General features: G+C 38.1%; 1 protein-coding gene across 1 annotated transcript; it reads left to right on the top strand.

Annotated features, from left to right (window-relative positions):
- Positions 1-1,691: 1,691 nt before the first annotated feature.
- BEND3 (BEN domain containing 3) lies at positions 1,692-16,961 on the top strand. The gene is made up of 3 exons (XM_033512850.1): positions 1,692-6,436; positions 6,880-7,100; positions 12,118-16,961. Exons 1-3 carry the CDS (start codon positions 6,403-6,405, stop codon positions 14,389-14,391), a joined length of 2,529 nt encoding a protein of 842 aa, XP_033368741.1. The 5' UTR covers positions 1,692-6,402; the 3' UTR covers positions 14,392-16,961.
- Positions 16,962-24,394: the final 7,433 nt, after the last annotated feature.

Raw genomic sequence — 24,394 nt, forward strand, 5'->3', positions numbered from 1 at the left:
AAATTAAGAACATGCCTTCCAAGCCCTACTGGAAAAATAACCTTGTTGCAGGCTGGCTTCAGTGTAGACTTGAGGCTTCATGTCCTGCTCCACAGGGCAGCAAGAGAGATTTTCAAACTATGTTAAGTATAGGGATTGTTACTGTCCATAAGAGTGGTACTTCCAACAACATCTGCTGGTTTCTTAAAATCTTTTTCTTTGTAGTTTTAGAACTTACTATTCCTGTATTTGTAGTCAGAATGCTTGTAGTGTTGCAATACTGTTTTCTATGATACTTAATATTACAAGTATCAGCATTGGATATCGATACTTACTATTATAAGTGTCAGTATTGGATATCAAGAACAAATTTCATTGTGAAATTATGCTGCAGCACCCTACTACCTCAAAATGGATAGAATAGAAAGCATTTGTAGAACGCTTTTAGTATTTGATATAATGTCTACTTACATTTTGCTGTTTGCTCAGTTAAATGAGGCAACATTCAGATCTCGGTTTCTTAAAGATGGGTGGTCAGTTTCAAATAAGTTACCTGGTTTTTGTTAGTAGGCATTTTTATTAAGGTGGTTTCAGGTATTGGACTTCCTCAAGCCTTTGCTTCTTCAAAATTTATAAGGCCTTATCAAAATCATGTAAAATTTGAAGTCAAATCACTGGACCATAGATCGGAACAAAAGGCAGACATTGCCTCTAAGAAATACATTTTCTGGCTCGGTCCTGGAGTGGTATTTATGACTAACTTAGTTGAATTGAATTTGAGTTGCATTGTTTTTTAAAAATTTGAGGAATCAAATCTACCCTGAGGATAATTGCAATATTGAAATTATTGAACCCAGTGCTACAGCTAGGAAATAAAAGATGCAGATTACTTGGCACCCAGAGCAGAACGCAGAACTCTCAGTTCTCTAGGTCTGTTTCTCAGCCCAGCAGGAGAGCTTTCCAAGAGACAGCCTGGAAAGCAGCATGCACCCTGAGCAGGAGGCAGCTCCTGGGCAGCCTGAGCAGAGGGTACACGCCTTTTTTTGACTCTGGGGCTGTAGGGGATGGCTGTTGAGAATTGTTGTTTCCTCTCATTATTTCCAGCTGTTCTGTAGGAATCAGTTTTCTAAGATGTCATGAGGGACAGAGTTCCACAACGTTGCCAGGCACTTAGAGCAGCCCTCTGCTCACCTGCTGTGTGGAACAGGACTGCTTCCGCCTACCCACACCAGCTTTCAAGGCTCTGGACTTCCCATGGGAAGCTTTGGATGCTTTCTGTTGTTCTCACAGTGCATGTTATGAAATACAGGCAGAGACTCAGGGAGCAGAATCTCAGACACTTGAGTGTTCGCTGAGATTAATTGATTAATCATTGTTACTTGCTGAGAATGAATATATGTACAGTATTTTAGAATGGCTCTGGGTAAATCATACTCTAATTACATAGTGTAATTCCACTGCAATTTTGTGATAAAGTCCTGCTGCAGGATGGTATGTGAAGAGGAGGTGCTAATTTTGGCTGTTAAACAGCAGTTCAATGTACACATCTTGTAAAATTTAGCTAGTGTCATCTCCTTGAAAGATCAGCACTTTTTTTGTGTTCCTCTCATTTATTTAACTTTATTACGATACCTATGCTGTAAGAGGGCTGTTGTATCTCTCACCACATGCTGAAAGCTAAGGAAACTGAGCAGTTTATTCTACATATGTAATCAAACACATATTTAATGTTACTAGCAAACATGTATGTCTTAACATTTGCCTAAAATGTAAAAGAACAGTTGACCTCTTCAGAAGCAGCACCCAAGAACACTTTTCATTATGACTTGAGTTTTATATATGAAGCAGTGTACCACCATGAGGCTTTAAAGGGAATAAACTTAATACACAATGTGTCAATCCCTATGTTTTTAATAGCATTCTTGTAGTCAATAATGAGGAATTTGGCACATTCCTGCCAATCTACACAAAGAAGCTAAAATACTTATTGGGATGATGTGCATCCAAAAAGCAGCTTCTACATATTTACCATGCATTAGTGAACTGAACAGTACAATGTTTTGCGAGGAGTTAAAATTCTAAACAGCAAGCTTCTATAAAACTGATAATAATCATCATTATTGTTATTATTTAGTATCTTGTTTAAGGTAGTGATTAATTTTCATTTATGAGTACCGTTAACAAGTGTGATGAAATCCGAATTACTTTCCACATGCAACATGTACACAGTTTTATACTTTCCTATGTGGTTTTCACACTATTTTTTTCATTTGTCAGAACTTAGTACATTAGATATGGGAGTTCAAAGAGTAAAGAGTTACTTTTTCAGTTACAAACAGCAGAACAGCAGTATTTTTTTCTGGTGGAATTTTTTTGTTCCATTTTTAAGTCAGGATGTGAGAACGATCAGTCAGGCTTTCTTTAAGAATGATTGCAAAGGTTGAGAACTGCCTTCATCTTACATTATGGGCAGGATCTTTTCTCCCTGCATTATGCTTTTATAATGGTCGAAATCATAAGATTGGTTGAGAAAGTATCCTCCAGGGCAAACACATGAGTAATTGTTAGGTGGTAAACAGGAGGAGGAGAATGCACATGATGGGAAGATTTAACTTATCAATCAGTTAGGACTCAGTTTTGTTTTGTGTATCAATAACTAGATACATCTTTATGTTACTTTTAAGTAGCAATATGCGTTATACTAGATGATGAGAGACTGCAATACATTCTGAGTATGAGTTGCAATTTCCTCCCCTACTCATAAAATCTGTTGTGCCCCAGTGCTTTAAATCCTTAAGGCTTCAGTGGATATTTTGGGTAGGTGCGTTTTTAGTAAATGGATCGCATGTTTTGTTCTACATGCAAAAGCAGCATCAAGGTGGTCATTAACATTAAATGCACAGAGAAACATTCAAGAATCTTGTTTTCCATACTTTGGAACTCCCAGCACTGCCCTATGCATTTGGCTTCTCTGTTAACCATGGGTAATGCCATTTAAATGTGGAATATTGTTACCAAAATGATACAACAGTGCAGTTAAGTGTCATGACCTGGTAGGTTTTTGGAATAGGGGCAGATGTCTAAGCAAGAGTAATCGAAGTGGGGAGTTTTAAGTCCTTTCACTGAACTGTCTTTTTCATTTCCTGGTCTGATGAGAAGGGAGAGCAGGATTTGTGGGGACGGAACTTGTCCAATAGTGACTGACAAGGTGTGCCAGGACCCCTCTTCTTTCCCTACTCCCTCGGATCTGGCTGTTGACGTAGCTGCTGCTGTAGGTGTTTGGTTTGTTTTGGAATCTTCCAGAGGATTCACCAGAAAACAGGATGTAGTGCATCTGTCTGTATCCCAGCAAGATAAAGCTGCCAAAGCTGGTCGCTCTGCCAGTCACAGTTGCAGGCTCCCAACTTCAGCACAGCGTGTTCACTCTTTCCTAGAACTTGCTAACAGCTGTCCTCTAGATAGCATTGAGTAATATTAGGCTGAGGATAAGTATATTTATCTCACATTTTTAAAAAAATACATATAAGATTGAAATATGTTTTGTATACTCAACATGGTAAGGAACAACTCTTGGGTGTTTGCTTTACTGTATGTATTTCGTACCCAATTGCGTTTTGCAGTATTTTGCCCCAAGATCTTCTAGACTGCTTTTTTATTCCAGTTTTGCTTATTCTCACAGTCTGGACCAGAATGCTGAAACAGGCTTCGACACTTTTAAGAGGAAATTATTATTATTCATAAGTGCTGATGCACAGCAAATGGTACTTTAACAAATGTGAAATGTTTTATCTTTAGTGGACTTAAAACAATCAACAAAATCATTGTTAATATTACATATACAGGCATGCATGCACAGACATGCTCAAGAACAGATACAGACTTTCCTCTTTTCCATAAATCCTAATTTCCTAGGGAAGCAATGATGCATTTGCTCTGTTGGTGCATCTTTGTTGGCTTGCTAGTCACTCATGGGTCCACTGTCACCCAAATTTGAAGCGAGATTGTGGAATAAATAAGGTATCATTAAATAGTTGAACCAAGCCAGTGGCTTGCTGGTATGAGGAGAGATTTTAATTCCTCCTTTCCAGCAGAAACCTTGTGCATACTCCTGAGCTGGGCCCTTTACCTCTATGAATTACAAGGAAAGTAACCCGGAAAAAAAAGAAGTGAGTTGTTTTCAGACTGTTTATCAAGATGGAAGGATAAGGTCGGCACCCATGCTTGACTGAGGGAGCAGGTGGGACTGTGAGGCAGGAAATCAAAGGGACAATTGAATACTATCTCTTAACAGAAGGTGTTATATGTTAGATGTGCTTCATTTTCTTGTAATATCAGAGTTCTTACAAATCTCACAAAGAAGACAGGAGACTAGATAAGGAAAGAGATTATTACTAGGGCTCCCAAAAATGAAAAAAGTTTGAGCTCATGCTTTTTTTGGCACCAGAGAGCTCAGGTATGGAACACAGTCTTCCTAGGCCTCATTGGTTCTGACACTGGTTTTGATTATTCACTTTTAATTGTATTCTGTCAGTTTTGGGTTAAAAAAAATCAAAAGTTAACAGTGTGTTTCAAATTTGTGAAACAATGTTTTGACTCAATGTTGTTTGACGTGAATTCAGGGTACCTCTGGCCTTCCTGATGTTTCCTTCAGAAAGTTAACTGTTGCTTTGCTTTAATTTTCACGTAGGGTCCAGGAGAGCTTTTTGATGGCGCTGTGAAAAGTAGACTGCTGTAGGATTTTTCACAAAGAGCTTTAGTGGTTTTGTCTAAATCACTAAATATTTTTGAGTTAATGAGATCTGGAATTAACTCATATCAGGGCTTATCAGGTGTTTTAGAAGCTGGACCACTTTGTTTCATGCTGTTATGTCTCTAGAGAGTTTGCAGAAGTTTGAGTGACATGATTCTACTACTATTAAGCTAGCTTAATTGATATATAGATCAATTAAAAAATTCAAGTTGTGAAATAGGGAATTATGGTGGGTGAAAGGAGTAGGTACCTGAGGGGTTTGTAGTAGCTCTACATCCAACTGAGAGCGACTTACTTTTATACAAGATGATGAAGACAGTCTCATGTTATCCTCTTGAAGATGCCCTTTACAAGGTTGTATATAGGGGCCATGTGGGAGATCAGCACATCAAAGAGTATCTTGGCTTCAAGGGTGGCCCAGTAATAATAAGCTGATTTTTATAAATCTGTGCGTCTTTTGTTTGGGTGCCACCCATTGCAAATCATACAAAATCTAATCCAGAATGGAACCTCATAGTTACCATTACAGCCATCAAATTGCCTACAAATTGCAATTCATATCTACACAGCATTCAAGTGTTTATAGAGTTTATTAACAGTATTTTGAGATGTAAAGAAAAAATTATTATTCAGCATTATTCAGGAGAGAGGTACAGACTGTTTTCCCCTCCGCAAAAGATTCTCTGTCTTTCTTTCCCCATTTCTCTTACTAATTTCACTATCATTTCTCCTCCTGGGCTGTATGTACATTTTTGATTGACTGGTTTTATTGACTTGCACTTGTAAAGCAATAATCCTCTGAGGCCAGGTAAGCATAATGCTGTGTGTAGAAGAGCATGAACAGAGCGTGACATTTTGCCAGTCATCTGCTCATCAGTTGAGAGTGTCAGTTTGCAGCTGCTTGCCCATAAGGGTCAGTGATATCTGATTAATTTGTTTGCTTTGTAGATCTCCAAAGATTTAGAATATCTTTTAGGAACGTGTCCAGAGATTGATATTTGCCCCCAAGTAACTTGCAAAATTAGTTTTCAAGTAAACATAAATACAGCTGAGTTTTTCACGTGAGAAGTAACACTAAAATCATGCTAGCACAGTACATATACTCACTTTTCCCTACAAAAACCACATTATTTAGAGACTGACAGAGAAAAAGAACTTACCATAGATCTATGTGCATTATTCTGCTTGAATGGATGCAATTTATATCAAAAGATCAAAGATTTTTAAGTAAAAACTTATTCATGTATGTTAATATTTATGATGTATTTTCTTTCTGTGATGACTTTGTGTAAACCACAAGGACCACATGAAAACATTTGACTGTAATAATAGTGATTTTGTAAAGGGTGAAGACTTTAATACAGTTAACTTCCATTTATATACTGCCAAGACACTTAACAGAGAAAGTTAGAATGAGTTCACTTTATACCAGAAAAAAGACATAGAGTTTTAGCAGGTTCCCTACCTGCTGTATGTTATCAACAATATAGTTTGTATGTTGGCTAGTTATTATAAACATGCAGATTGGGAAGACTGGGAGTTATCTATGGGCTGTTAACTCAATACTTCTAGATGAAAAGTAATTACAAGAAGAGATGTAGATATTTCCTGATTCCAGAAAATGCTGGTATTTATTTTTGTATTTTTGTTTTGTTCCTTCAGTGAGATAGAAGATGAATTCAGCTGAAATCACTGATGATGATGAAGGTAAAATATTATACTTTGTATAATTTTTGATCAGGCAAAAATACTTGTGGATTTAAAGCATTTGTAATAAAGAATGCAATTGGATCAAGACAAATTACACTAATGTTTTTTAAAAAGTTATCTAAAATAGGGCATTATCTTTGTTTGTCATTCTTATTTCTGCTCTACATCCTTCCTCCCCTCCAAAAAAATCTTTCTCCTGTAACATTTGTTTATACTTTAGATTCTTCTTTGGAGAAGAAACTGTCATTTACTGGAAAATTGAATGATTTGAATTTGAGGTGGCCCCAATATACACTTACCATAGAAGTCATAAAAAATAATGAAGTTCTTCAAAACACGTTTTCATTAAAAAAAAAACCAAACCACAGAACATTATAGTGAGGATGTCACTGGTTTTCTGGAGATGGTGCTTTATCTTTCTAAATCTTCTCTTTTTTCAGTTAAAATTCCTAAAAAAAATGTGAAAGTAGAAACAGAAAATGAAGATGAAGCTCTAGACTGCTCTGTAACTTCCAGATCTGCTGAGAAACACTCAGTGGATGGTGCAGTGACTTGCCTACAGGATTCCAACAAAAGGAAACAGACCTCCCTTGGCTGTGATGGGTCAGGAGGCCAGCAGGATGCCTTACCCAGCGTGAAGAAGAGACGCTTTGCTCAAGAGGTGACTTCTCTATACATGACTGTGATTTTTTTATTCATATTTCCTAGGCTAAATTCACTGCTGCTATAAGTAGAATGCAAGTCTTTTAACTAAATTTGCATTGGTAATGAGTTTGTTGCAAATGTGGCTAGTCTGAAGCCAGTTTGCACATGGCTGGGTATTCTGTGAATAACATGGGAGCGATCATATTTGTGAAATATGGTTATTTCACAAATAGGTTAATTCATTTATGTGAATTATATTTTTGTAGTTCAGCAGATAACATAGGTAGGGGCAGTGATATAGAGTAACTGGGCATGACTGATTGCAGTCCCTCTCATGTCACACAGTCCTTCAGCTGATTCCTGAATGGTAGAATCAGGGCTCTAATTCCTTCTTCTGTGACAAAGCTTTAATGTTAGTGAGACCAGTATAAATTAGTGTATTATCTGAAGGATTAAAATGCAGGGAAGCAGAAGATTATCAAGAGTGGAATGTATTACAGCATCTGTGGTGGCATCCCACTTGAGACAATCCAGATGTTTCCCTAGCCAGTGAAGGAGATGCCCAGTCTTTTCCATTATTCTGATCTTGTGTTTCACCTCTCTAGCAATGGCAGATTTTAATTAATCTCTGCTGAAATTGAGCAAGTTTCTTTTTGTCCTTGTTCTTTTCAGTAGGGAAAGCAATGATCATCTGTTCCTAGAAAAATCTTCTGCATGTGGGAAAATGTGTGATGCTGTCCACCCTCAGTCCTTTATTTTTGAGATTAAAATTCTTTTTATTAGCTCTTCTCAGGAGTCACCTTATACTTTTGTTGTTCCATTTGAGAGTCCAGAAAGACTAGTGTCCAGTGTTGGATAGTCACATCTCTCCTGCCACCCTCTAGAGCAGTATAATGACCTCCTGTTTTTCACACTCAGCACTTTATTAAAATAACCTAGATTCAAATTCATCCTCTTTTGAATAACTTCAGGCCCTGGGTTATATTTAGTTTGTGACCTATCCTAATGCACGTATCCTTTTCTGCTCTTCTGCTACCTAGCCAGTTATTCCATGTTGTATTTGCACATTTCATGTCTCCTTTATAGCCATAGTTTTCTGTGATTCTTTTTCTTGACTATCATCTCTCTGACTTCTTAGGGCTGTTTTTTTCCTCTGAATGCCTGTGGTAGGTAGGTTTTAATCTTATTACATGGTTTCTTTCTTTTCCTTTCTCTTTTTCTTTTTACAATTGTTTTCCTTACATTCAGATTCTTAAAAGAGCTTTATAATGGTCTCTGAACTGTGCTCGCTTTGCATTTTCCTGTTTGGCATTAATAAATTTTAAAATTTAATTTGAAATTAAATATAACTTTGGATTTATAATACCAGAAGTTGACCCAGTAATAACGATGAAAATTCAGTCTTGGCTGACTCCAATGAATCAGCATGTTTAGTTAAATAACCAGAAATAGTTCTCAAGCTTAACAGTGTTTTTAAAGTTAATTACTTCTCTAGTATCAATATAATGTTTTAATTGATGACTTTATTAACTATTTCTATTTAAACATTGGAAAAATCTTGATTATTTTAAAGAATGTTGTGCTTGTAGTATATTTTTACTGCATGTCACAGAGGCATCTATCTATGATATAAACAGAACTGTGCTTCTTTAGGGCTGGTAATTTTATTGCTAAATTACTTTTTATCTAAAGACATCACTTTTTTTTTTTTTTTTTTTTTTTTTTAATTTTGAATACCACTTCATAATCAGGAATTAATTTTCTGTGATTTTCTTTAAAAAAACAAAGTGGAAAAGACTGTAAGTTTAAAAATGTTATGTGCAGGATTTTTCTGTATTCTTATGTGTCTGAAAGAATCTGTTTCTTGCTTGTATATTTATTTATTCTTTACTCCTGTGCTTGAATATTATGTGATGTATTCTTACAGATATTTAGACTTTGTTTATTAAGCATAGCAAAGGTCGTAAATGGATCCAAGCATTGAACAGAACAATAAAAAAGCAACTTTTAAAACTTGGCTTAGGACTCCAAGAGAGAATGCGAGAGACTGTTTCACAATTTCTTGTACTGGACCATGTTTTGCAAAATACTGCATTTTGCAAATGTTCACAAAATGTTTAGAACATAAAAAGTTGCTGTACAACTGTAGTATGAAAAGCAGCACTATCTTCTATACATTGAATCTCAAAGAACAATATCTTTGCTTCTTTTTTTTGATAGTGCATTAGAACTGATCATCTTAAATGGGTGCAGTATTATCTGAGATGCATGGATATTTAAAGATCAGTGTTACACAAAATGAATTTGTTCAATTGGAGAATTTACAAAAGCCATGCATTTATGGTGTGGATAGTGCTGTTCCCAGATGGAAACTATAGACAAGATAATTAAAAGCAAAAGAAAAGAAAATGAGAATGCATCTGAACTAAAATATCCTTAAATATTTTTAAGGCCCAAATGTTTTGTCATTTGCTAGGAGAACACTGGCTATGAGTTTTTGAAATGCAAATATTCTGAAGTGCAAATCCATCCTGAACCCAGATCCAGCCACTGGGAGCTTCATTAGTGAAGGCAAAAGTTCAGCTGCCATCATAGTGAAGATCTGCTGTAGTTCTTAGCATGAGCTCCAGAGCACTGTGTCCAAAACTGAGACTGCAAACTTTGATGATCTTGCTGTCAAAATAATTACACATCTAGATGTGTATAAGAGACAGCTTAGCATGAGCTCCAGAGCACTGTGTCCAAAACTGAGACTGCAAACTTTGATGATCTTGCTGTCAAAATAATTAATTCATGTTCTTTAATACACATTCTAATATTGATTTGGCCTGACTTTGTGAGGTGCACAATAATAGAAATTACCCTTATATTGCCAGGTTATATTATATAATTAATTAGGGAAAATAAATAGCAGGAGGTCAAATGAGAATTGACAGATACCTGATGACCTGGGAAAACTATTTAGTAGCAAGGTATTTTAGTAGTAGAGAAGGAATTGAAAGAATCATATGCAGTTTCTGAAGGAATATTTGGCATATCCTCAGTTAACAGGAGTGTTAATGAAAGAGCAGCTTAGGTGGTAGGTCTCACTGGTTGTGTAGGAAATGTTTTGTTTTGTTGTTTAGATCTAAAATAGTAAAAAGCTTTGTAATTCAGTTTGACTGGGGAGCAGTATTGTGCTTATTGTTAGTGGAGATTTTCATGGCCTGCTTTCAGGTGATGCCTGTGTGGCAGAGCTCTGTTACCACCTGAAATTACCTCTGTTTCTTCACTGACAAGTACAGGTGGTGTGTGACAACTTCAGTCCCAGCTTAGGAGCCTGCAGTTAGTGGAGGGCAATGTGGATTTCAGTCTGCTTGCAGTTCAGTCACTGTTCTGGCTTTCTTATGAGTGGGACTGGAGTGGGACAGTCTTCTAAATAGGGCCTGGAAGTCAGGTGTCATCAGCACCATGACAGCGAGGGATTCTGCACACTGAAATACATTGCCTTGGCATTACGTTTTCATTTCATCATCTCTCCACACAGCTTTGGATGTACAAACACAAGGTTTCGTATGTAGGGTAATGTGATGTGAGTGAGAGCAGAACTTGGAAACAGCTTCAGTTTAATTGAATGCTGGTTTCTAAACTTGGAGTGGAAACCAGCTTGTTCTTTCTTAGTCTCCTTTGAGTATACATTGCATTAGAAATTAAGATAATTAGATTCAATTTGTCACTGCAGTAAGAAAATGCCAAGTGTGAGTACACATAGGGACCACATTTATTTCATGAGTTACAGTTCTGTTTCTAAGAAAGAAACCTTAATTCAAGTTCCTCACTGTTGGACATAATGTGGTCTTCACTAGAATTTCAAATTTCTTGGGGCTCTCAGCTCTGTCCTGAAGTCTGTGATTCATTTATTTTAATACTTGAATGCAAATTCTGTTGTTTTTTATCTAACTAATGTTCTGTGGAACAAGCCAAGAAAATAGTTTCAGTACAGAAACATTTACAAATCTGGGAGTGTTTTCTCATGTTTGAATTCTGTATGTTGGATTTTGATTCTCTTGTATCTGCTTAACTTTTAAGAATTATTTGCAATAGCTACGTGATTGCAAAAAAATCCCCAAATCACCCAAGCCCTGTGAGATGCTGTGAGATGATGAAAATGCTTAGTTCCAATTTCAAGCAATGAGGAATAATTACAAATAATTGACAACATTAACTACTTATGAATCCATTACTGGTTTTATGTAATTTATAAATTATATAAATTTATATAGTTTAAATGATTTAGAAAGTTAGAAATCCATGAATCTAAACTTCCTTGCCTTTCAGAAATGAAGATAGCTTCTGTTAGGCTTCCTTTTTAAAAAGATATAGTACCAAGGTACTTTTCACATCTTTGTTATTTAAGTAGAATACCTTTTAAAAATTAAGTCATTTTTAGGATTTGTTTAGCAGTTCTGCACCATTATAAAGAGGTTTTTTTTTTAAAAAACTGTATATAAATGTTTCACATCAGAAAAAGAGAATAAGCATATTTTTTGTGGTTTATAGCCTTTGTGACATTTTCAAAAGCTAACCTAAAGAGAGTGCTGGAATGTTAAATGCAGTTGTTGGAGGTAATGGCAAGGTCACAGGACCAGGAGTCAGAAAATCTAGATGCTATTCTTGGCTCTGTTGCTGACTTGTTGCCACCAAAATTCTCTACAGCCCAAGATCCTCATATGCAAGGTGAAGCCTAATGATACTTAATTTGGGGAGTAATTAGAGCTCTGTAGGTAGAGAGCACTGAGAATTATTATTGCATTTCTATTCCATAGAGAGAGCTGTGAGCCAAAAAAAGGGAAGTAAAAAGGAAACCTAAATAATACCTTACCATATTTTTATTTTTCTTAGTGAATTTATTAATTTTTACTATTTAACACAACAAGCCCCCTGGAGAAAATTTGACTTTGCATATTTATGTAACAATGCCTGGTTAAGGAGCACAAATGTATAGCTAATATCTTTAAGACAATCTTACTAATACAATATTTATTCATTTGAAGGGCTCCCTTTCAAACATGAGGAACAGAGATGCTGGCTCACCCACTCAGGTAAATGCAGAGCAGCCAAACAAGAACAAGAATTCTAATGTAACATGGCTCTGTGAAGAAGAATCCTTCAGTGACATAATCACACCCTCTTATAAAAAACCTCTCTATGGCATCTCACACAAAATCACAGAGAAGAAGAACCCACCAGGAGCGGAGCAGTTTGCTTCTTACGAGTTGTTTGAAAAAATCAACCCGAGCAGTCCCTCGCAAATTCGGACTTTGAACGATCAACGCAAAAGAGACTCGGCCACAGCCATTGCAGTAGCAACAGCCACGGCAGATTCAGAATCAAATATATATTCTTTGATACAGAAAATGTTTTACACGCTGAACACCCTCAATACCAATATGACTCAGCTTCACAGTAAAGTTGACCTGTTGTCTCTGGAGGTTAGCAGAATTAAAAAGCAAGTCAGTCCAGCAGAGTCGGTTGCTGACTTCAAGCCTCCCCCAGAGTACCAGCTGACTTCGACAGAACTCAAACAAATCATGGATCAAAGCACATCAGGTGGAGACCTGGCTTGCCGGTTGCTCGTGCAGCTCTTTCCAGAGCTCTTCAGTGATGATGAGTTCAGCAGGAGCTGCAGTGCATGTGGCTTTCTCAACAAAAGGAAACTTGAATCTCTTCATCTGCAGCTTATTCGTAACTATGTGGAAGTTTGTTATCCTTCTGTGAAGAATACAGCTGTGTGGCAGTTGGAGTGTTTGCCTCAAGTCAATGATTTTTTCAACAGATTTTGGGCTCAAAGGGAAATGGAAAACAGTCAGCAGAATGTGCAATCATCCAGTTTTTATGAGACTGAGCAGGTTGAATCCTCTCATTTTATTGAGGATAAAGAGCAGGAAGAAGCTTTGTCCTTGGACAGGAGTAATGTCATTGCCTCAGATTACATACTGGATGCTCAGGATCTCAATGAATTTTTAGATGAAGCTTCTTCACCAGGAGAGTTTTCTGTTTTCTTGTTGCACAGACTGTTTCCAGAACTCTTTGACCACAGAAAATTAGCTGAAAGGTACAGCTGCTTTGGAGACTCTGGAAAACAACTGCTGGATCCTCATCGGCTTCAAATAATCCGTAGGTACACGGAAATTTACTTTCCAGATGTGCAAGAAGAAGAAGCCTGGTTGCAGCAGTGTGTTCAGCGAATAAATGATGAGCTTGAAAGTACATATATGGATGGAAGTGAATGTGACCAGATGAGAGATGACTGTTACGATTCTTCTAGTTTACCAGATGATGTATCGATCATAAAAGTGGAAGACAGTTTTGAATATGAAAAGCCTGGCAGACGGTCAAAAAAAATTTGGCTTGTACCTATAGATTTTGACAAACTTGACTTTCCCCCTCCTGATTTTGATGTCCCAGTCCCAGATTACCTGTTGAACAAAGAACAGATTAAAAGCATATATGAAAGCAGTCTTTCCATAGGCAACTTTGCCTCTCGATTGCTTGTTCTCCTATTTCCTGAACTATTTACTCATGAAAACTTAAGGAAGCAATACAACTGTAGCGGATCTTTAGGCAAGAAACAGCTCGACCCCACTAGAATTAAATTAATTCGACATTATGTGCAGATACTGTACCCCAGAGCAAAGAATGACAGAGTGTGGACATTGGAGTTTGTTGGGAAGCTTGACGAGAGGTGTCGACGAAGAGACACGGAGCAAAGGCGCTCGTACCAACAGCAACGGAAAATCCATGTGCCAGGTCCCGACAGGAGGGAATTTCTCACCTATGCAATAAACCCTGAGAGATTTCGGGAAGAATTTGAAGGGCCGCCACTGCCACCAGAAAGAAGTAGCAAGGATTTTTGCAAGATACCACTCGATGAACTTGTTGTTCCTAATCCTGACTTCCCTGTGCCTTCTCTGTATTTGCTGTCTGATAAGGAGATAAGAGAGATAGTGCAGCAGAGCCTGTCAGTCGGCAACTTTGCTGCCAGGCTTCTCGTAAGACTCTTTCCTGAACTCTTTACTCCAGAGAATCTGAGACTGCAGTACAACCATTCAGGTGCTTGTAATAAAAAACAGCTTGATCCCATCAGACTGAGACTGATCCGTCATTACGTGGAGGCAGTTTATCCTGTGGAGAAAATGGAAGAAGTGTGGCATTATGAATGTATACCGAGCATCGATGAAAGGTGCCGGCGTCCTAACAGAAAAAAGTGTGATATACTGAAAAAAGCTAAGAAAGCAAAAAAAGTGACAGGCTCTTTAAACTGCTAAGACTTTGACCACTAAATTATTGTCAAGAGTATGCTTTGGTTTAGACTGAAGGGCCTGTTGGGAGCTGGGGGTTCTCAGCACCTGGGACAGTCAGGCACCAAATTTGTTGCGCTTCAGTGTGTGTGTTGCATTTCTGTTGGCACAGCAGCAGTGGGAAGTGGCTGACAACATTTGTACATGGGTAAAGACCATCAGTGACAGCTATCAATGACTCGCTAAGAGCATGATATTCACTGGTGCAAATACATTTCCTGAAACTATTTCTCCACTCCCCATTTCTGCACCTTCCTTTTCTATCACTTTCTAATAATAAGGAATTTTTTTTAATGGTTGTGCTCTTCAAGAGCAATTTTTCATTATACCATTATAAACAGTATTTTTAATTAATTCGGATTTTGAAATGTGTAGACTAAGCTTAATTTAAATTTGAAAGTGCCATTTTCATTTGAAATCATTGGAATATTAGACTTTGCTTCTACAGTAACTGCAGCTTCACACTTGTTTTGTTCTTCATGATACTGAGGTACTGAATGTTATGATGCTGTGTCAAAGAGTAGGTCAGAATGGTGTCCTTTGCATTTTTGACTGTTACGTTAGTTTTATTTCTAAAATCAAGAATTTCCTGTTGAAGAATTGAGACATGAGCATAAACACTGTGTGAATGGGGTTTTTTTGTATTGACACCACAAGCTTGGTCCTGCCCCTGTGAGTCCTGTTATTGTTTTGTCCAGTGTAACTGCTGGAGCGACTGAGGATCGCTTGTCTTGAGTAAAGCCAGCAGAACAGACCCAAGCCTATACCCATGGAATGTCTTCCCATCACCTGCTCGCCACCCTGTTTGTAAAACAGCAAAAACATCAGCAACATCAAAAAGATCTGAAACAAGAACTTTAAAAAATTTTAGACCTTACTTCCTATCAAAATCATGATTCCAAGGGTGTTTCCAGTGTTGATATTGAATTGCATATATAAAAAGTATGTGCAAAGATTGGTTTTGCGGTGAAATCCAGTGTTTCAGGGTCCCAGCATATGAGCTTGGTAGTGTAACTCATTCTTTCCATGAATGCAGCAGCATCTGGATATTTTGGGTGTAGGGATATAGAACTCCCTCACTTTGCCAAATTGTTTTAGTATAATTAGTAGCTATTTGGAGACATAACTGTGTATGTATAACTTAGGTTCGTGTGGTCAAGTTTGAATCATTAATATGTTCATGTGTAACAAAGACCACCCAGAACCTGATATGAATTTGCTGTGTGACTTGTCACTGGAGAGTGCTGCTTTAAAACTGATTTTCTCTTTCTTTTTTTAAAAAATTTTAATACTGATAGAAATGGTGAGAGAGAGTCAAATATGAATTCTTAGTACAGTAAAGACAGTGGTTGCCTACAGAGCATCACTGGAACACCTTGGAGCAATTGTTGATGTTCTCTGTGGTCCTTTTCTGTTGTTTACTTAGATGGGTCATAGCAAATTTTAAGTCAGTTCCAGTGTAATTTTCTATTTTAGCATTTGTAAGGAAGTATAAAATATTTGATATTTTTACTTCAGATTTTTAGAATTTATTGTTCTTAGACTCATATTGATCCCTTTAAAAGGAAAACAAAGTGGTTTTTCCTGATGGCAAGAACTAGTAAATGTATTGTGTTAAACTGGGAGTAAATCATAGTTAGTAGCATTTGCTCGTTTTGCCCATATGCTAGAAACATTCTCAGAGAATGTATGAAAAAAGTCATGAATGTACTAAATAACACATTGTTTATATCCATTTAAATGTTTCCTGTTGGTTTAAGTAATAGCAGACCATACTCAAAATGGATATCGGAGCAAATACAGCTATAATAAATCAAAATCATTTACCAAAGATAAAGAACTGATACCACAATGTCTGCATCTGTTCATTTTACTGCATAAATTTATCAAATTGAATGTATCAGAAACCAAGACTCTCTTGTCATTGTATGCTACCTAGAAACTCTGTGAAGTGTTTTTTACATGCACTTTTATGGGATATATAAAATAACAGAAGATCTTAATGACTCTTTAATTTGTGGTTGCAAATGGCTGGCCAAAAGGTAAGAAATACAATTTTATTTTCTTAATGTCATACGTTTCACCACTTGGTGATGTCAAAGCTCCCAGAAGAATTCAATATATACTGAACATTTTTACAAGGGATAGACGTTACTAGCTAGCATGCAAGACTTTTACTGTAGATGTTGATATTAAGTAAAAAAATCAGTCAATTGATATTATCTAAAAAGTAGTGAAAAAAAATCAATTTGACAACTTTGACCATAAAAATTATAATTTTTTAAACTGGGTATACAATTACTTTTGTTGTGTTTTTTCCTCTTTTTATTGCTGTGTACATTCCTTTTGTCCAACTCTTCACAACCCTTTCATGATTCGTTTGATTGTATGATTTATAACTGATATCAAGAAAATACAGACATATAAATAGTGGCATACTTCACTAACAAAAGTTCTTGCAGTGCATCTGAAGTACAGCCACTTCATCCAGTCGGTCAGTCTTGTAAATATATTAAAGGTATATTATTTTCATACAAGAGGAATGTTGTCTGGTGATTGTTCAGGTACAAGCAGGATTTTTTTTTCCTGTGAAACCTCTTACTAAGGTCTGAGATAACCTTAGCTAGTCGGACAAATACATAAAGGAAAAAAACCCCAGTTTCTGCATCCATTTAAAAAGATTTTTCTGTCTTTCAGACTTCTTATGATTAAAGGAATAAGCTTAGAATTTTGAAAGTGAAACTGTGACAGGAGAATTGCTAGATATTGAAGTGTTGGGCACCTGCGTAGCCATGCTTACTGACTTCCTGTGGATAAGCATTACTTTCTACCTACTCAGTTAAGGTGGGTATCAAGTGTCTCTACTTCTTGCAGTGTAAATATATCAGCTTTCAGTAAGTATTGAATAGCCCATTTCTAAGCTTTCTAAAAGAAACAGTGTAGTATGTATCGTAATTCTTTATTTTTGCATCTTATGCATTTCCTACAATTTAAACATTTCCTTAGAAGTTCTGTAAAAAATGTAAAATAGCACATCAAAAGGGAGGTGAAGTATACATTAGTTTATTGCCCGCTAAGTGTATTCAGGTGACAGAATCAACAACAAATGTGTTGGCAAATGAGAAGTCTTTACTTGAAATCACTTTGTTGTACTGATGCAGTACAACTAACAGTGTTTCATGTTCTAAGAAATGTTTATGACTTTTTAAATTATCTCCAAAATGCATATAATTTATTTCTAGGTACATTTTTAAAAATCTGTCATTTGTCTCTTCAGTTATTGTTTGATGTTTATGTCATAGCAGTGAGAAGTAGAATTGTGTGCTCAATGCTCTACAAAGGCACACCAGGTCTAGTTTCCTGCTAGAGGGGGCTAAGATGAATTCTACACCCCCAAGAAGCCCAGAAAATAATGTGCAGGTTTTATTTATAATTTATTTCCATTCAGATTTTGTTTTGCTGATTAAAGCAATGTGGAACAGCTGGAAAATTCAATGTCTTAATCTTGCCTTGAGGACAGGGCATAAATTGGCAAGTGTTCTTACTTACAAAAGTACATTTTAGTTGATTGCACTTAAAATTTATGGAAGAACAAATGTGGCAGGTTTTTCTGAGTAAATGAAACAAACTCCATCACTGTTGTTGCAAACATTTCTTTACTGCCTTGGTTTGACTTTCTGATTTTTTTTCCCATTATTATTGCAACTCGGCACCAATGGAGTTACAGATTTTTCCTCAGAAACATTCTGAAATCATCTCTCTTAATGTGCCTGAAGTTGATAAAAATTAATAGATGAAGTTATGGTTTACTTTTCTCTTAATTCTCTCTTAAAATTGACTTTGCTAAGAAAGGCAGAACAAGCAAGAAAAAAGACACATTTGTCTTCATCATCTCCTACCTACTTTTCTTGTTGTAGTAAATGTTAAGACGGATACATTTCTAGTGCTTTCAATAGTGCTTTCAAATCTTCATTTTGCCCTAAAATTTATTCATCTAAACTTCTCACTGGTAGTAATAGTCTTAATTTCTTATAGAAGTGTCTTGCTGAATACATAATACCTGTCTCTGTCAGAGCTCCCATAAATCCTGTTCTGAGAGGTCATCTCTCCAGCATCAGAGTGCCAGCTGAGGGAGCTGCCGTGTCTTCATCAAGTAGATGACTCCTAACAAAACCAAATCTCCATCACATCACATTTTCCTTGTACGTCATTTGACTGGCAGGAGATTAGCCCTTACACTGTATTATTTTTATCTAGCATATTCCTTTTCATTTTTTGTCATTTTCTGGTTACTGTCATTTCTAGCTAATGGCCATGAAAGCTTGTAACATGAGCAGACCACTTGCTCTCTCCATTTCCTGGTGTTTTCCATCATGGGACTGTGGTCCCCACTGAGCATTTTTCTTTGATTAATAATTCATAAGGGAGAGCTAATTCCCATGGGAAAGGAAGAACTGTAATAGAAGAGAAATAAAGCTGTTCTTTTCCTACTTCTCCCCTTTCTTACCCACACCCCAAGACAAAATTGAATAGAAAAATTTTAGCTATTTTTTTTAGCTATGTGTTCCTTAAATTCTGTTTTAAAATTTAGTTAAACTGACTTCCCAATTATAAAATAGGTGAAATCACTATATGTCCAATCACACTAAAATGGATGTTTATAGATGGAAACAAATTATTACTGGGTATTGGAGGAAGATCAGCTAATTAGTATCTATACACACAGAACACACACGCATGAATGTCAAGTAATCACTCCCAATTTCCTTCACAAATTTCATTATAGCAAAGCAACTGCTTGTCCTTGTTTCCAGAGGCATTTTGTAGTCTTGTGTGTCAGTGCTCACTTCTCTGGAAGGCAAAATATTCCTTTAATCATTACACTTTCAGGAATGTCCCACTTTGGTTAGCTCATATGGTGGTGTGTTAGCAAGGTCTACAACTGTTTCCCGTGAGAAGAAAATTCTAAAGTAACTGTTAGCAGTGGGAATGAGTCACTTGATAGGATTGCATCCTACATTTGAGATCTGACCCCTTGTATAAAACCAAGAGTTTGGTATTATGTAATGTTGTTCCTTGTCTCTTGTTCCCTATCTCTCCTTGTTCGAAGAGTTTGAACAAAAGAAGGTCTCAATCCCTGTAGTGCTCATCTGTATACAGAAGCACTGGACACCAATGAATTTTAGTTTCACTAGTGCTCAGATGTGCATGGCTCACATGCATCCCTTCACATGCCTTTCCCTTCTATGCGGAGCTCTGTAATTTGGTAGGTCCTGAAGGCAGACTGTCCTCTTCTGACATGCCATTACAGGAAAAAAACAACCTCAAGAAATAAAACAACAAAAAAACCAAACCCAGCTCCCCACCAAAATCACTTTGGTGCTTTTCTGTTCTAAGAAAAAAAGAATTGCTTATTATGTGTGGCCACAGGGGTAGGGGAATACACTCTGCCTCTCTCTGAGTCTGCAGGCAGCAGAACTCTGAAGCTATTCAGGAGTGCCAGTATATGCCTGCTTTAGTTGAGCAGGCTCTCTTCTGCCAGACTCAAGTCCAGCTCCTGTGGGAGCAATTCCCCACTATTCCTTCACAGGGCTCTCTGTCCCATGCCCTGCTCCATAATGCAGGCTGGCCCACGTGCAGCAGATTCTGCAGCTGTGTAGCACTGCTCCTGCAGCAGATGAGACACACAAAGCTGCCAGGTAATGCTTCAGGCTGTGCCAGGGACAACGGGGTCCTGCACCCGCAGTCTGACAGTGCCTGCCTCTTACAGGACCAGGCAAAGTCATCCAGATCAGCTCATCTGTCTGTGCAAGGGCAGGCAGGCTGGACATTCCACATGAAGTTGGTTTTGGCTGTGATTAATGCAGAGGTTTCTTGGAGAGCACAGTCATCTGGGCAGCTTCCTGTGAACTTGTCAGTCACTTCTCAAGTTGTCCAAGCCTCCCCTTTCCACCTCTCAGCATTATCTCCATGAAGAAGCCCTTCCATATAGTTCCTCCACCACACAGTCATTGATTCCCAGACCAGTTCATGTGTGTTTTACATGCCCCCTGAAGGTCCTGCAAAAACTGTGGATGTGACATGCCTGTTTATACACCTCCCAGAACACACACTGCCCTGCTTACCCTTCTTTGGGTCACAGTTTTAGCTCACATGATGTTTAAAGGCTGCAGAAACAAGTGCAACCTGCTTAGCAGTGTCTGACCCCAATAAAAAGGTCTGATCAATCGAGAAGCTGATCCAGGACAGATCAATGTAGCCAAGCAGAACAGCTCCTCACCTTCCTGCTGTCATAGTTTTCCTCTGAGATCACCCTGCCTTGTGACTGAAGCTTTCTATTTTGAAGCATATGGGTCCAGTTCCCTCTCCAACCGTTTCAGTCCTGAAACCACAGAGGGCTGCTGTCTCATGCATCACAAGATTCATTAGGAAGTCTGTCTTCCTTAGCACATAACACTGCTGGATTAATGCTTAAAGCTTATCAAAGCCTATTTATACCTTCCACTGTCAGTGAGGACCTGGTTTTGGTGGCAGTTGAATATCAGAATGATTTGAGCTGGACAAGACCACCAAAGATCATGTAGCTCCAACTCCCTGCCATGGGCAGGGACACCTTCCACCAGAGCAGGTTGCTAAAAACCCCATCCAACCTGGCCTTGAAGGCTTCCAGGGATGAGGGATCCCCAATTTCTTTGGAAAACTTGTCTCAATGTCTCATGACTTTCAACAAAAAAATAATTAAAAAAAAAATTCTTCCCTATATCCAATGTAAATCTATCCTCTTTCATTTTAAAACCAGTGCCCCTTGCCCTGTGACTACAGGCTCTAGTGAAAAGTCTTGATTGCCTGTGCTCTTGTCTACTTTGGTTTCCAAAAGGCTTTTCCAGAAGTTAAATATTTAACTTTTTGGCTTAATACTGTATTTATATTCTGTCCAGTTCAAGAAGCTGTCTTACTAAGTGCTCTTATTTTAATGGCTCTCAGGGATGCAACTTCGCTGCTCATCTTGGATGCCAGGAGGGTGTTGGCTTTTCCGTTGTTGCTACTGTTTTTATCCTGTGCAGAAAGACCCTTTCAGAAAGTTAGTTTCTTCACATCCATACCTTAGCTATTCCCAAGCCCCAGAGCATTCCTGGTATTTTTTGAGTGGGGTCTTCTTCTGGTTCTGCATGCTCTGGTGTAAGCTACTACTGCTGGAGGTGACAGGTGGTGTGTACATGCTGACAAGATTTGACAGGTTGCTGACCAGCAGCTGGAGCTCACTGACATATTGCAACACACCTCTTTACTTGTTTCTCACAGCACCCCAGGAGATTAGGGCAGCCACTTAGAATAGCAAGAATAAGTGGAATTAGGGAACAGAGGATGCATCTCATTTATTTCCATAGCAGCTGGTGGAAGCTCCAACAGAGTGGTGACAGCAATGCCCACAATGAAAGTACAGCCTGCTGTCTTACTCTGGGTGCTTGGTCTGCAGAGTCCCTTCACTTCCGCAGAGTAAGGATCCAAAATCCCATAGGAAAGCTTTCCTTAAAGAGGATCATGTCCTCTTAAGAACCATTTTTTAAAAGGTCACTATGCCTGTAAATCAATAGCTAGATATGTATCTGCATCTTTAAATATCTACACAATTAAAAAAAAACAACACCCCAAACCAAGCAAAACAAAATGAAAAACCAAAACCCAACCAAACTCAAAACAACAAAGCAGAAAACAAATAAAATAACAATCCCAAAAACCAAACCAACAAAACAAAACCAAAACAGCACACATTTTAGCTATGCCTGAAGAAAGCAATAAATTATTCTAAACTCTTCACTCAGCAACTATCTGTGGCTGTGGAGAGGTACACCCTGTTTAAACACAGCTATTGAGTAGCTGTTGGCATGAAAGAAAAAGTGTCCTGGAATATGCTCCTGCTGTCTCTTCAGGGCTGTCTTTGTCCAGACCAGGCTGGGAGCAGACCCAGACTGCATGAACAGTAGCTATTTGCTCCTACTGGGCAGCTTTCCAGCAGACACACACCTGTGTGTGCCTGTCTAAACATATATAAACAACAAAAAAACTTTGTGCTTCACAGTTCATCCAACAAGTTGTGTCGAAGGAAGCACATGTTTAATATCACCAGTGCAAGTGGTTATTCCTGAGATGCCTGTCCTAAGTGACAGTATTTTCCTGAATTAATACAGACGTGAGATTCTCACTCCAGTGTGGTCTGACCTTTACTCAGCTCCTTACAACACCCAAGTATTAAATATCCACCTAAATGCCACAATGAAATTAATACATGACAATCTGATATTTCATCTTCCTCTGTGTGGTTAGTTAAACTGTAAAAATCAGCAGTACTACAAAGAGCTCCTCCCTGATCTGTCTTCTCCATGAGAGCAGAGTATCACTGCCATGATTTATTCATAACTTCCTGATACACATGGTGAGAAGACTGGCCTGGCTGAACAGAGAGCTTTGGCTGGAACTTTGAAAAAAATGAGTTTATGACCTCTGGAAGAAGGGTTAGGCAACTCAGGAGGACTACAGGGATGTTCTAAGGTTATGCAGAGAGAAAGTAGAAGAAACTGGAATTTAATCTGGCTACTGCCATAAAATATATTAAAAACCTGTTTCTATAAATGCATAAGCAACAAAAGGTTGGCTAAGAAGAATCTGCATCATTTATTGGATGGGTGTAGGCGGAAATGTACTGACAGCAAAGGTTGAGGTACTTAATGCCTTCTTTGCTTCAGTCTCTAATAGTAGTAACAGTTGTTCTGCAGGTACTCAGACCTCTGAGCTGGACAACAGGGAGAATGTAGCCCCCATAATCCACGGGGAAATGGTCAGTGACCTTCTGTACCATTTAGACACAAGTCTATGGTGCTGAATAGCATCCACACAGGTGTACTCAAGGAGCTGGTAGAAGAGTTCACTGAGCCACCTTCTATCATTTCCCCACACTTCTGCCTCACCACGGAGACTCCAGGTCACTGGAGGTCAGCCAGTGTGATGCCCATTTACAAGAAGGGCTGGAAGGAGGATCTGGGAAGCTAGAGACCTGTCAGCCTGCCCTCAGTGCTGGGGAAAGTCATGGAGCAGATAATTAATCTTCAGTACATCATACGGCACGCACAGCACAACCAGGGGATTGGGCCCAGCCAACACAGCTTTGTGAAGGGAAGGTCCTGCTTGATCAACCTGAGCTCCACCTGTGATAAAGTGGCCTCCTTAATCAGTGAGGGAAAGGCTGTGGATGTTGTCTACTTGGACTTTAGTAAAGCTCTTGACATCATTTTCCACAGCATTCTCTTTAAGAAACTAGCTGCTTAGGGCTTGGTTGGACAGGTGCACTGTTCACTGGGTAAAAGCCTGTCTGCACGGCTGGGCCCACAGTGATGGGGAATGGGGATGGTCTCTTTTTCCCAGATAACAAGTGATTTGTCAAGAGGAAATAGCCTCAAGTTCCACCAGGTGAATTTTAGATTGGACATTAGGATAGATTTCTTCACTGAAAGGGTTGTCAAACATTGGAACAGACTGCCCAGGGAAGTGGTGGACTCACCATCCCTGGAGGTATTTAAATGGCATGTAGATGTGGCACTTAGGGACACAATTTAGTGATGGGTTTGGCTGTGCAGGGTTAACAGCTGGACCCAATGATCTTGTCTTGTCAACATAAACTATTCTGATTCTAGGATTCTCTGTCACCATTAAGTTTTCCTGCTTAGAAATATGCCACTGCAATCAGTATCCTGCTGTATTCTTGGTATAGCAACAGCATATGTAAGCATAAAGTTGGTACTGTTAACTTTTAATTAAGATTAAATAATGAAAAAGGAAGCAATTTTACATAATTGAGGGCTTTAGCCCTAACTATGTTATGAGTATAGAGATGAAACAAAGAAAGCCATTTTGCTTGACGTGATGGCAGCTTTAATGTAACCTTTCTGATTAACAAAATTAGACAACAATTAAA

This window comes from Parus major, chromosome 3 (assembly GCF_001522545.3).
Source record: "Parus major isolate Abel chromosome 3, Parus_major1.1, whole genome shotgun sequence".
Classification (NCBI taxonomy): Eukaryota; Metazoa; Chordata; class Aves; order Passeriformes; family Paridae; genus Parus; species Parus major.